Source organism: Sus scrofa, chromosome 1 (assembly GCF_000003025.6).
Source record: "Sus scrofa isolate TJ Tabasco breed Duroc chromosome 1, Sscrofa11.1, whole genome shotgun sequence".
In the NCBI taxonomy this organism is placed as follows: Eukaryota; Metazoa; Chordata; class Mammalia; order Artiodactyla; family Suidae; genus Sus; species Sus scrofa.
The window spans coordinates 225,577,718-225,591,070 of record NC_010443.5 but is presented as its reverse complement, the minus strand read 5'-3'; the positions used below and the strand labels follow the sequence as shown (position 1 = coordinate 225,591,070).

General features: G+C 35.2%; 1 protein-coding gene across 1 annotated transcript in view; it reads right to left on the bottom strand.

Moving 5' to 3' along the window:
• The window catches only part of GDA (guanine deaminase), a 164,447-nt gene continuing 152,329 nt past the window's right edge, over positions 1,236-13,353 (bottom strand). Inside the window, exons 11-14 of the mRNA XM_021064839.1 lie at positions 11,712-11,858; positions 8,169-8,299; positions 5,969-5,996; positions 1,236-5,150 (exon numbers count right to left, since the gene is read on the bottom strand). Of these exons, the coding sequence (XP_020920498.1) occupies positions 5,080-5,150; positions 5,969-5,996; positions 8,169-8,299; positions 11,712-11,858 (377 nt within the window). The 3' untranslated portion in view covers positions 1,236-5,079. The remainder of the gene's footprint in view (positions 5,151-5,968; positions 5,997-8,168; positions 8,300-11,711; positions 11,859-13,353) is intronic.

The following is a 13,353-nucleotide window of genomic DNA, read 5'->3' as shown; positions in this document are numbered from 1 at the left end:
GCTTCACATTATAAATAAAAAATAACATAATAGTGTCAAAAAATCAGAATTAGTATTTATAGAATATTTCTTATGTACAGAGATCCTTAACATCATTTGATTTTTATTCTAAAAACTAAACTGATAAAAATATTTTACATTATTTTTATTTATGTTCACTTTGTATTCATGTTAGAAATAACTACCATATAGTGAGCACTCACTTTGTCCCAGATGCTATCTTAAGTTCTGGCTATGTATTTGTTTCATCTTTATGATTCTAAGGCAGGCACTCATGTCATGACCAGATCACAGGATGGAGGCATTGAGATTTAAAGTATACAGTTCAAAAGACACTGGAAACTGCTTCCACACTGCAGGTGATAACTCATTATATGTTTAAGAAACCAATTTGGGAACTTACTATCAGCGCTTAAAAATTACACAGAATAATAGAACAGAATGGAAATGGAGTTGGCTCAGCGGGTTAAGGACCTGACATTTTCTCTATAAGGATGTGGCTTTGACCCCTGGCCTCTCAGGGGGTTAAGGATCTGGCATTGCTGAGAGGTGTGGTGTAGGTCACAGACGCAGCTCAGATCCAGCTTTGCTGTGGATGTGGCCTAGGCCCCAGCTGCAGCTTCATTTTGACTCCTGGCCTGGGAACTTCCATATGCCACATGTGCGGCTGTTAAAAGAAGAACAAAAAAGAGAATAGAATAGAATGGGCATCACAATTAGGGAAAGCATTATTTCGTGAGACTTTTGTTTTAAATATTCATGCACATATGTAAGTGTAAACTGATTCTTGATGTTAAAGTGCATACCTCACTCTGGATTTTGGCTTACAAAATATGAAGTATCAACTATGCTGAAATCACAGGCAATAGCAATCTGATTCTAAAGGGCTGAACATTATAGCACTGGCTTAATTTTTAAAAGCTTTGTATATGGATTGAAGATACATGTTGGCCCACAGTTAAATATTCTATTCTGTTTTGAGGGGGGTTGTAGTCTTAGGATATTTTGTTTTTATTGAGATAACACTGGTTTATAACATTATGTGTTTCATGTGTACAACATTGTATTTCTACTTCTATATACATTACAGCATGCTCACCACCAAAAATTTAGTTTTTATCCATCACTTTACAGTTCACCACTTCTGTATTTTAAAATTCATGTTAAAAAGAGAAAGACATTGTAAGGTTAACACCCCCCTCCTTCTATCCAGACTGATAGAACTCACAACAATAAAAAATGTAAACACAAAATCTCATTTATTTTTGTCTGATGCACAAAGATGCTCACTTAGCACAGGAACAACAAGCAAATCATACATTTAGTGAGAAGAATGTCCCCACAAATACATAAATACATATTTTTAAGAGCAGCGATCAGGAGCTTAACACAACATGAGGTGGTCTTCAATAAAGAACACTTTCTGACAGGCTCTTGGGTAGGAAGTGAGCAGGTAAAGCAATGTCATGTAACATCTGCTACTCAGGTCATCTGAACTCCATGGACTGTTGAAACCGTCTTGAAATTAAGATTTCCTTTCATCATTGGCCTGTTCAACTTTTGCACCTCACTAAATTTGGACCAGATTTACAGGCTAACCCCTCACATCTTGATCTCTCACACTCAGGGCTGAGGGAGGGAAAGGGAAGAGGGGCTGGGCATGAAAACATGCATGGGACCAGTGCCAGGCTGTCTAATAAGTGTCTGCTCATTTGTGCATTTCTTTCCATGCTTTTCCTTTAGAGACATTAAAAAGTGTCAGGGTCCAAAGTCATACCTAACATGGCTAAGTAGATCTGAAATTATAAAGAAAAAAAACACCCTAAAAATTCACAACAATCCACAAATTTGAAAATTACTTCAGGACATTGCCTATGACACATTTCTTAGTCCACTTTTGAATAACTCAGAACACTCTTTTGAACATGTGAATGTTTCTGGCATCATCACCTCTGTCCAGAAGCATCTAAGTTGGGGTATCTTCCATGTATATGACAAGACAGAATTGATACAACATGCCTCCCAGCTTGCCTTTAAAGCTTTCCATGTGTCTTATTCTGAGGTTAAAATATTAAAAATAGAAAGAGTTTGGAAGTGAGTGAAGATTCAAACTGCATTGCTGGATCTCCAGAGCCGTTATGTTTCCCTTCTGAGACCGCAGTTGTAGCTACCAACAGGGATATTCAAGAGCACACTTCAAACCAGATACACATAATAGGTGTTTCCCCACAGCCTTTCTTTCTTGACTATGCAGAATTCTCACAGAAACAAAAAAAAAAAAATATTCAGTGATTCAGTAGGGTTCAATGCTCATGATATTAATTAAGGAATGTTTCCTCCTAACATGAATGGAGCTTATTCCAAGATATTCTCTTGGATTCTAAAAGCTTTGACAAATCAGAAGAAGCTGCAAGAATGAATAAGAGAATAGAATTTCTTTGGTCTCAGTTTACTATTACTAGGACAACCTCTCCCGTCCTGATCCTATGTTTCACTTTCTTTTGAAAACTAAATTCACCTTAGCTGATAAGACTGCTTTTGTGTTCTGGTTGCAAAAATATTTTTAAATGTATGATGGTCAATATACTTTTGAACATTGAATAAGTTTTTACCTGTTAAAGTATATTCCATTAAACATCTCACACAGCCTTAGACATATAGCACAGGGTAGGGTTAGGGAGTTGAGAAGACATTTTAATTCTTCTGTTCCTGTCAGCAAAATATTCAAACATAAAGTGACAAATAGGATTGGCTTGGAATACTGCTTATCTACATTCAGAAAGTCAACCCACATGAAGCAAAGGCAACATTTCAAAGTGCAGAACACCTGGGCACATGTATGACCAATGCCTGCAGCACTGCAAAAAGCATATGCAACATTCAGCAACACTGCACTTGAAGAAATAAAACACATGAAGTTGTAAGTGAGGCAGAAAGATCAAAGTATGTGTATATATTTCAACACATTCCATTTTTACTAGAAGCAATATTCAGGTCTCAACATACTGTTAGGGCTAAATTTGACATTTGACAGATTGGTTGTATATGGCCATTCTTCCTGCTTCAGATGCTGCACTTATTTATATTTACTGCATATGAGTCCTAAATCTAAATGAAACCTGATGTTCAACATCAAAATGTACTTAAGGAAGGTAAAAGTATAGGATCTTTGCAAAGGCTAGGAACAGCTGCTGCCTATTACTGGATCTTGAACATGTCATCCAAATTCCTAAGCCCACCCATGTGGGTTAGGCACCAGGTAACCAAGTTCCTTTGGCAGGGACTGGGAGAGCAGAAAACATTGGCTGGCACTACAGAGGAATGGAGGGAAATTTGGTGGGGCATCTTTGACGTGGCTCAGGAACTAGGAAGTCAGGAACTAAAGACTGAGACTAGAAACTGGGCTTACTGAGTTACTTAATACCCCACAATAGAAATTCTGCTTTTTAAAAAAATAAATAAGGCCAAAAATTTGTTCTATCTTTAGATATAATGTATGCATAAGTCTAGAAGTGTTTAGCTGGGGTGGGTCCAGGGACTGAGCAAATTACTGCTGAATTAGCATAATTATGTGAGAAGAAAATTTATAGTAACAAAGAAGAAATTTTGTTCTTCGTTCTGCAGATGTGGATTTAGCTATATTACATAAAATTCTCTACTATAAAGTGATAATAAGGAGTCACAGCTAAGCCCTAAATATGAGTATTATGATATATTAAGAAAATCTTCTCCTTTTTCTTATTGGTTTATAGTATTTGTAATTAAAAGAGAAAAATATAGTATTAAACATTCGTATCAATACTCGTAAGGATTTCTCATAAAGTCATAATTTATTTTTAATTCTAGGTTATGGGAAAGCACATTATATTAGGAACCATAAAAATATTCTTTGCTTTAATTTTTTAAGTCCTATTAATATAAACCTTAGTGGGACATTTATATATTTTTCATTATCCTAAAATTCTAATATCCTGAAAATTATTAGGAATTAAAAGACAAGACAAAATTGAAAAATAGATTGCTTTCAATATGCAAGGTTTAAAGACTTTTAATATTTGTCTAATTGGACTTGTCCTTCATTTTAAAGTTCTAACAGATTCATATCTGAGTATGAAATTTCCAGTAACTATGACATAGTTCTTGGGGAGAACAGGTCATTGCAATGAAACCCTTTCTTTTAGCATTGACAGCTCCTGGATGCCTAGCACTTGCCCCAATTTATGAAAACTCCAGTCCACACAACAGTGGAGTATGGAATTTGCTTATTTTCTAATAAAGCTGAAGCAATAATAGCATCATACAGTTATACAGTAAGGCGATTTTAAAGTACACAAAGGTAAAGCTATTTATGCCATGTAGTTATGTAAATAATATTCCTAAGAGTCCTTAAATTTTTAATACCCAACTTCTGCCAAACACTTTGAAGCAGAGAACTATATTAAGAAAGCATGTAGCATTCAATTTCTGATATTTCATCTCCAAAGAATGCAAAGCACAACAATAACACGTCTCTGAAACACAAATTCCAGTAAGTGCAAATTTCCAGAACACAAGGTCGATCTAGAAATACATTTTAAAATTCAACAAGTTCTCTTTTTAAATTAGTACGCTCAGTATATAATTATCAAACATGGTCTGAAGTGACTTTCCAATGTTTGTTCATAGTCAACTCTTACTCTTTCATAAAATATACTCACTGGTTCAGTTTTTGTTTCCCAATTTTCACATTACCAGCTCAAAATATCTAACCTTATAGGAATATCTTTTCTCTTCACATTTCCAAATGTGAAAAAGATTTTATTTAATTCTCTTAACACCATCTGTAATAACATTCCCTTAAATTTGAGCTTTAAGGTAAAACTGAACAGCTCAAAAAGGAGAAATTTTTAATCCTCCCAGAGAGTTGAGAATTAGCGCAGCTTCCTTTGAACAATTTGTCAAGTGAATACTGTAACTAGATGTAGAAGGAGACAGTCATCCCAAGAACAAGGTACTATTTTTTGACTTTCTAACTCCACCTGGGCACAAAGGAGATGCAGAACCACATTATCCCAGGAGAACTCGTAGATGCTGAGGGTCTTACACTGAGCTTGAAAAGGGAACCACCTGCTTTCCGCCCACATAAACCTCCTCAATATTTCGGTCATCTCCTAAAAGAAAAATCAAGAAATCATTGTTTATAATCTCAACAGGGAGACACAACCAACAAAAGACACTGCATCTAATTTGAGGATTAGGGTCTGAAATCTGCACCTAAAGTAGAACTCACATCAAGTTAAATCAATCTTTTTTTTTATGCACACCCGAAACATTGTAAATCAACAATACTTCAATAAAAAGAAAATACAGGTGTTGAAAAAAAAAGTTAAGTCAATCCCTAGTCACTGTCCTTTCAGCTGAAGTGAATGATTTCCATTTCCAGCCCCAATTATCAAGGAAATATTTATCCTGACACCCCAGAATCATACTCAGCATGGTGAGATGAAGGGCCTGCAAGAATTGAGCTTCACAAGAAATAAAAGTGTTTCTCCCATCTCAAATCATGCAGGACTCAGAGCTCAATCAACAGAGTGGGTGGAAGAGTAGCATCTTCTCTACCATTTATTTCTTTCTCTCAACGAATAGAATTGAATGTGAGTACATTAAAAAAAAAAATTGTGTGGTAAGACTCCACCGCATACTTATCACAAACACAACATGGTAGAAAGGGGTACAGGATAATCTCTTCCCCTTGGCCTGCCATTCCTCAGTTTAGGATTTATGACCATATGTTCTAGAGGAGCACCTTCTTTTCAAATAGTGTCTTTAAATATTGTGCCATAAATGGGCTCATTGCTGAGTAATGTTTTTTAAAAAAATAATCAAAGCAACTGATCACACATAGGGTCTAATGTATGGTACAATAAATTCAGAGAGCATACCCAAGAAATAAAGATTTTATTTAAGAGAGAGACAAATATCTACCTACCTAGATAGAGGAACTTCTGGATAACAGCCTAAAATGAAAAATAAAGGTAATAATAAGGTAAAAATAAAGGTAAAGTTTCTGTCAACTTTCTACTGTACAACATGGTGACCCAGTTACACATACATGCATACATTCTTTTAGAAAAGTAAATTCACAGCCAATAGTGGTCGGCGAAACCCAGAAACATGAATTTATTTCTCAATGGCAAAATCTATTTTTAATTTTTACTTTCTTTCTAAACAGATTTTTTCTTTTATAAACATATATATTACTGAAATGATACCCAGAGAGGAGAAAAATGTGTTAATGCTACATTTCAATGTTCAAATATATTTATGCATTTACATAAAAGATACTACCTTAACTAGGCAATGTCCTCGTGTGAATTTCTTTAGTCTTGCATTTCATATCAAGGAGCTACAGTGGAAATATTTTGAATTTAAGTCCTGAAAAAGTCTTGAGATAAGACATACAATCCATTCACTTGAAACTTATTTTCCTCTGTTGTGTACATTAGCCTGGCTGGAACTTGGGCCCGAAATGAATACACTGATGGTCACTCTTCCAATAACAGAGAAAGGCAGGAAGGGTGAAGCGGAAGAAACTGTCTCCGACAATCCAGTGTTCCAAGTCAAAATCCTAAACTGTGATCCCTAAGACCTAACTCTAGTCAAAGGAACTGGCATCTATAACTAACAATCACCATTTCACCTAAGATGGCATCCATTGAACACCCTAAAATCTACTTTTACTAATAAAAAAGAAATGGTCCCATGCCTAAAAAAATTAAGTACTGACTATTAACAAATGTTTTCCATTGCCTGAAAGTTCTGAATCTTAATATATAACCTTGAAATCTTCAGAGGAAAAGTGTTACATAAATTAAATAATTTAATATAATAATTTAAATGTTTAAAGAGGTATATAATACACAAAAAATGACTGGATAAATGAAAATGAGCTGTTTCCAGATATTCACTCTAAAAGAAAGTAAAATAATAAATAATGTTAAAATAACAATGGTATCAACCTCAAACAGTCCAGCACCTTTCTTCTAAAAACCTCAGAATGTTGTATTTACCCTAATAAGTGGATCAATTTATAAATGGCAAACATTAATTCTTTTAAGAAAACAATATCTCGGAGTTCCCCTCGTGGCGCAGTGGTTAGCGAATCCGACTAGTAACCACAAGGTTGCAGGTTCGATTCCTGGCCTTGTTCAGTGGGTTAAGGATCCGGCATTGCTGTGAGCTGTGGTGTGGGTTGCAGACACGGCTCGGATCCCATGTTGCTGTGGCTCTGGCGTAGACTTGTGGCTGCAGCTCCAATTCGACCCTAGCCTGAGAACCTCCATATGCCGCGGGAGCAGCCCAAAAGATGGCAAAAAAAAAAAAAAAAAAAAAAAGAAAGAAAGAAAGAGAGAAAAAAAGAAAAAAGTATCTCATAAAGAATTGTTAGTAAAACAAGAAGGTCTAATTTATTTTATACATAGAAAAATATTTTTAGGAGGGACAAAGTAATAAAACCATTTTGTTATAATTAAGAAAATCAATGAAATATTGTGATCGAGAGCCCAGACTCCAGAAGTCAGAAAAGTCCTGGGATGGAGTCCAAACTCTGCCTACTAATTATTAATTATTAGCCATGAATACTTAGGTAAATCATTTAACCTCCCTTAAACCTCACTGTCCCAGAAACCAAATGGCAATACTAATAGCACTTGCTTCTCATTATAGTGGTTCACATAATTACAGTTGTTCTGATAATAAAAATGATGTATGAAAGTGCTTAATCCCATCCCACCTAGCACATAGCAAGTGTGTTCAATAAGTGGTAGCTATATTATGGCTTTTTATACCCAAATACCTTCAAATATTCAAAAAAAGTTTTTTCTTTGCTGCACCTGCAGCATATGGAAGTTCCTGGGCCAGGGATCAAACCCATGCTGTTGTTGTAGCCTGCACCACACCTGTAGCAACACCCAATTCTTAACCTGCTGTACCACAAGGGGATTTCCACAAATGTTTCCTTAATACTATTATTATCATGAAATTATAGTAACTTAAAAGGATCTAGCTTCCCGTCTAAGATTCTCCTACACTCCATTAAAATGTTTCAATGTGTAGTTTTTTTTCTATAGAAAAACTATTGTGACTGGTTCATGAGGTAAATGCCATTTAGTCAACTATCTTTTACGTACCTCAGAAATATCACCAACAAAATCCCCATAAAACAAGTCAATAGGAGAGTCAGATGCTTTGGGGTTGATCAGAAGAGCATCAAATTCCTTGCCCACTTCAAAATTTCCAATCTCCTTCTCCAGCCCCAGGGCTAAAGGGTGGAATAAATTAATAAACAGTCAATATTTCAAACCATGAGACCATGCAAATGCCCCACTTTGCAAGGACAGAATCTGCCAACGTGTCACTAGAAAAAAATTAGTTTCTTAATAGTGAAGCATTCCAATAGGTCACAAGACTTGGGTTTAGAGAAAGCAGAGTAAAGAACAGGGAAAGCAAAATCTGAGAATAAAAAGAGTTCTCTTAATCACCATAATCATAATTCTGATGGTGTCTCTTTCAGCACTTTCGGTGCCCTTCACAGTCCAGCTGGTATGTGATTTCCATTCATCCCTCTAAGAAACATGACAATTGATATAATATCTTTCCCTCCTATTCTCCTTCCAACATTCCAACTCCTTTCCTTGCCTTTTTTGTTCTTTTTGTTCTATGAAATAGCTGACAAGATCTATTTTTGTGGCAGTGAAATGAACCTCAAATAAATAAAAAATAATTTTTTGCATATTCATCAGTGCAGGCATAGCCATCATCAATTCCTTACTTTAAATCCTTTGAATAGAAAAAAATCACTTCTTTAAAGTAAATCTTCATAGTTGAAGAGTCCCAAAGATTTTGAAAGCAGACTAATTTCTCTGTAACAGTAAAGATTTTTCTGGTTGCTAGAGAAGAATGGTTTCTAAAATAGGGCATAGGTCAATAATGTCTATTTACTTGATCTATCTCACAGCTAGAATTCATGTTCTATGAATAGTGGATTCTGAGAAAGAATATCTTCCATTTTTATGGTTTAGTTTCAGAAGATGAAGGCAGTTGACTTTAGTCAATGAAGGTATTGAATTTAAAGCTCCTTAAAGCCTGTAATTTGAATAGAGTATTCCAAATGGAAGCATCCATGAAAGAAAGGTCAATGGGAGTGCAGCATTAATTATTTGAATTTTTACATGTTTCTTGTATGCTGTCACTGTGACGATACAGTTCCATGTGAAAATACTAGACCCCATATCCCTATTAGACAATACCTGGTACATTTTATTTCTATGTATGGATATCCAGAAGTCTTTTGGTAATGCTCTGAGCACTGACTTAGAAATACTGCTTGTTCTTAAATGGTTATTTAAAGGGAAACTCTTTTATTCTCAGAAAAGAAAAAGATATTTTAGCTAATTCTTATAGGAAGACAGAGGGACAAACACAATTAGAAACAATTAGAAACATAATTAGAAGTTAGGTGACTTCTACTGATTGCGCAGGGAAGAACTGAGTGTAACAGAAAATCACTGGAAATTTTCTCCTCCTCCACTAGTTACACTCAGAAACATTACAAACATGAGTTTTTTATGACGTTTTTTATTTTTTTTAATTTTTATTTATTTATTTATTTATTTTGTCCTTTTAGGGCTTCGCCAGTGGCTTATGGAGGTTCCCAGGCTAGGGGCTGAATGGGAGCCAGCCACTGCCACAGCAACTCGGGATCTGAGCCGCATCCGTGACCTACACCACAGCTCAGGGCAACACCAGATCCTTAACCCAGTGAGCAAGGCCAGGGATCAAACCTTCATCCTCACGGATGCTAGTCAGATTAGTTTCTGCTGCACCAGGACGGGAACTCCCTGATGACTGTTTTTAACATAAAATTGTTGGGTGTTTAATAGGCCAGTTAACCAGATTCATTTTCCAGGATTTGATGATCGATATAAACTAACTGGACTATGTGTTAGAACCTGGAGAATTCAGGCATAAACTAACCAAAAAAGACACAACTGCTGGCAATGAATTTGTAAACTGATCTAAATTCAGATTATTGCAGAGAGGCCCAGCTGGGCTGGTAAGGAACTCAAATGCATTTTAGGAAATGCAGTTTTGCTGTCTTTGGAGCAAATGTTTGCTCTGGGAATGTGATTGGTACACATCTTGATCTGGAGAGTGAATGTAAAGCTGGGAAGATGCCAACTTTAAACAGGGATCTATGCATCTCATTCACTCAGATTATCATAGAGACAAATCTAAGGAGAGGAAATTCCATGACAGTAACCCCAGTGGCCCAGAAAATAGAGTTGAAACCTATGTAGCTAGGTAGAAATGATTTAGTAAGCACCCCAAATACTGGATCCTGGCCAGCCTGGTCAGATACAGGATCCTGATGAAACAACTCACAAAGAGCCTAGAATAAAAAAAAAAAAAAAAAAAAAAGGCACTATTTAAATACAAGTCATTTGCGCCACGAAAATAAGATGGTAGGACAACCAGTTGAATTCAGATGTAAAAATGGAGTGGAAGTGGGGTAGGGAGTGTCACACTTGTTTAATAACTAGAACTTTAAAAATTTTTTAAATTGGAATTTTAGAAAATGAAATCATAAGACTTAAGGAATTACAAAGAGCATGTCCTCTACTTGTTTTTCTTGAAATGTTCTTTATATATTTGTCATCGCCCAGAACATTCAAAGAAAAATCGGGAAGTTTCTCTTCCCAAGGTAATCTCGGCCTCCATCATACTTCATTTCTAGGATCTAGAGTATATATCATAAATATTAAAAATACTAAAATACATTTAAAATATATACCTGTCTCAAGATATATGTTTATTTCTTACTAGCTACTTAAGGTTTCATACGATGTTCACTATCATCCATCCCAATTGTATTATAATACTAGAGCAACCGAAGGCAATAGTTACCAATTTCTATTTTTTTTCTGTAAAAATACAGCTACATGTAAGACCTGGGAAAAGCTGATTAACAATATTTGCCTAGCTATCAACTACATTTTTGCATCTTTCTACTTTTAAGGAAGCTTGGGTAATTAGTGTACTTAAATATATAAACAAAATACATGGTCTAAGCTAAGATTTATATAGGAAGATAGCACATTGGAAGGCAATAGGTAGGAACCTGCACTCTGGATACAGATTTTCTGGATTGAAATCATGATACCCTATAGCTTGACAGGGGTATCAGCCTCACTCAGGTACCTTGCTGGTAAAGTGGACTTAATAACTGTGGTTCTCAGGATTAAATGACAACATACACAAAGCATGTTGCCTAATGTCTATAACATAGTGAGAGCCCAGTAAGTCTTGGCTATTATTACTATTCAGGCCAATAGAAAGGGTGATACTTTATACTCTATGGAAAAAACTGATTAAAGAACTCATAGCATGTGACCAATGCAATAATCTATTAAAACAATTAATACAATAATTGCATACTGAATATCTCTTCTGCCAAAAAGAGGGAATTTGCTAGAAGAATCATGCCTCTACACACTTAAACATGAACTTTACTTGCTAAATTTTGAGTATGTGGGATCAACAGTCATGAATGTCTGCTGAATGAATGATCAACATATGTCCGCTGATGCCACTATCATGTCTTCATACTGCTGCCGAAGATACCTGTCGGCACGGCTGTACACTGTGCAAAAGAGAAGCAAAATGGTCATTACCTTGGCTGCCTCCAAGAGTAGCTAGTCTGAAGACCTCTTTGAGGGTGAGGCTTTTTGCATTTATCTTATTAATTGAAAGGGTATTGGAAACCATCACTGCTCTTCTGATTGCATCAAGCATGGAAGATGAATAACCACCAGCTACATCTGTGGTAGATAAAATAAAGCCAAAACAGTAACCATATGAGATAAATGGAATATTAAGTATATAAGGCTTTTTTCTCTTTTTAGTGACATATTCGCTCTTTAACTTATTTCAAAGAAAAGATCTTATCTATAAACAGAATAGATACAAGCTAACATTTAAAGGAATTCGTAACCTGCAATTCATATCAAATATATTCCTATATTGTTTTTCTAGAGCTGCTGCAACAGACTACCATAAATGTGGTGGCTTAAAACACAGAAATTTATTCTCATGATTTTGGAAGGCAGAAGTCTTAAAGTGTTGTCAGGGCTACAATCCCTAATAGGTTCTAGGGAAGAATCTTTCCTGGTTTCTTCTAGTTTGGGGTGGCTCCTGGTGTTCCTTGGCTTGTGGCAGTATAACTCCAGTGTCTGTCTCCAACTTCAGATGGCCTTTGTCCTTCTGTGTCCTTATGTGCCTCTCAGTGTCAGTCTCTTATAAGGACATTCATCACTGGATTCACCCTAATTCAGAATGACTTCATCTTGAGATTTTTACCTTAATTACATCTGCAAAGACCTTTATTCCAAATAAGGTCATATTTACTCACTTCTGGAAGATAACTCTTTTTGGCGGAAGATAGGAAGGGGGGCACAATTCAATCCACTACAATGCTCAAATGTTTAATAAAGTAAAGAGAAGAAATACATGACTATTCCCTAAACTGTTACAGAAATTGGTCAAATAGGATCAGATTGTTCTAAAGATAATTTAGACAATATGAGATTTAAAATAATGCTCTGAGCTCTAAAAATTTATCCTAACTCTATTCTAATTCATATGAGAACTTTGGGAATTAAAAAGCTACTTCTTTATGATACTTTTTCAGGAAAAGCTTTTAGAATGAACTTATATATTCTGGAAAATTTGTGTAGTACATGAGCAATGCTGATGTAGACAGCTTTATATTTGTCACTGGCCTCATTAGATGAGGAATGAGATTTTTATAGTGATTTTAAATAAGATCATAATCAAATTGAAATACTACCCTTGACAAGAATGTAGAAGTTATTAAATGAGTTTATATAAATAAATGTCAAATAAGTTAAAATGCTTTATTAGAGGGAAAAATCTATAGCCAATAAAATACATTTTATATTCCAAGAGTTCCTTCTGTCATGTCTAGATAGACATATATAATTGTTAGTGCCTATATATATTGCAAAGATCAAAAGTAATAGCCTATTAAGCAACAATCTGAGATTGCAGTTTAATTTTATGTTCAACTGCCTTAAATGTCTTTAGATAAACTTGTATGATTTTTTTTTTTAGAAAATACGTTTCTTTTGCCAGAACAGTATTGACAAAGGATCATCCAGTTCCTTGAAAAGTTTTATTCTTCTACTTAGTTTAGTTCACTTTAATATATAGTAACCATCTGTTAAACCTTCATTTTATCATAGTATCAAACTAAGAAAACAAATAGGATTTGGGAGTAATGCACGTTGAGCTTTG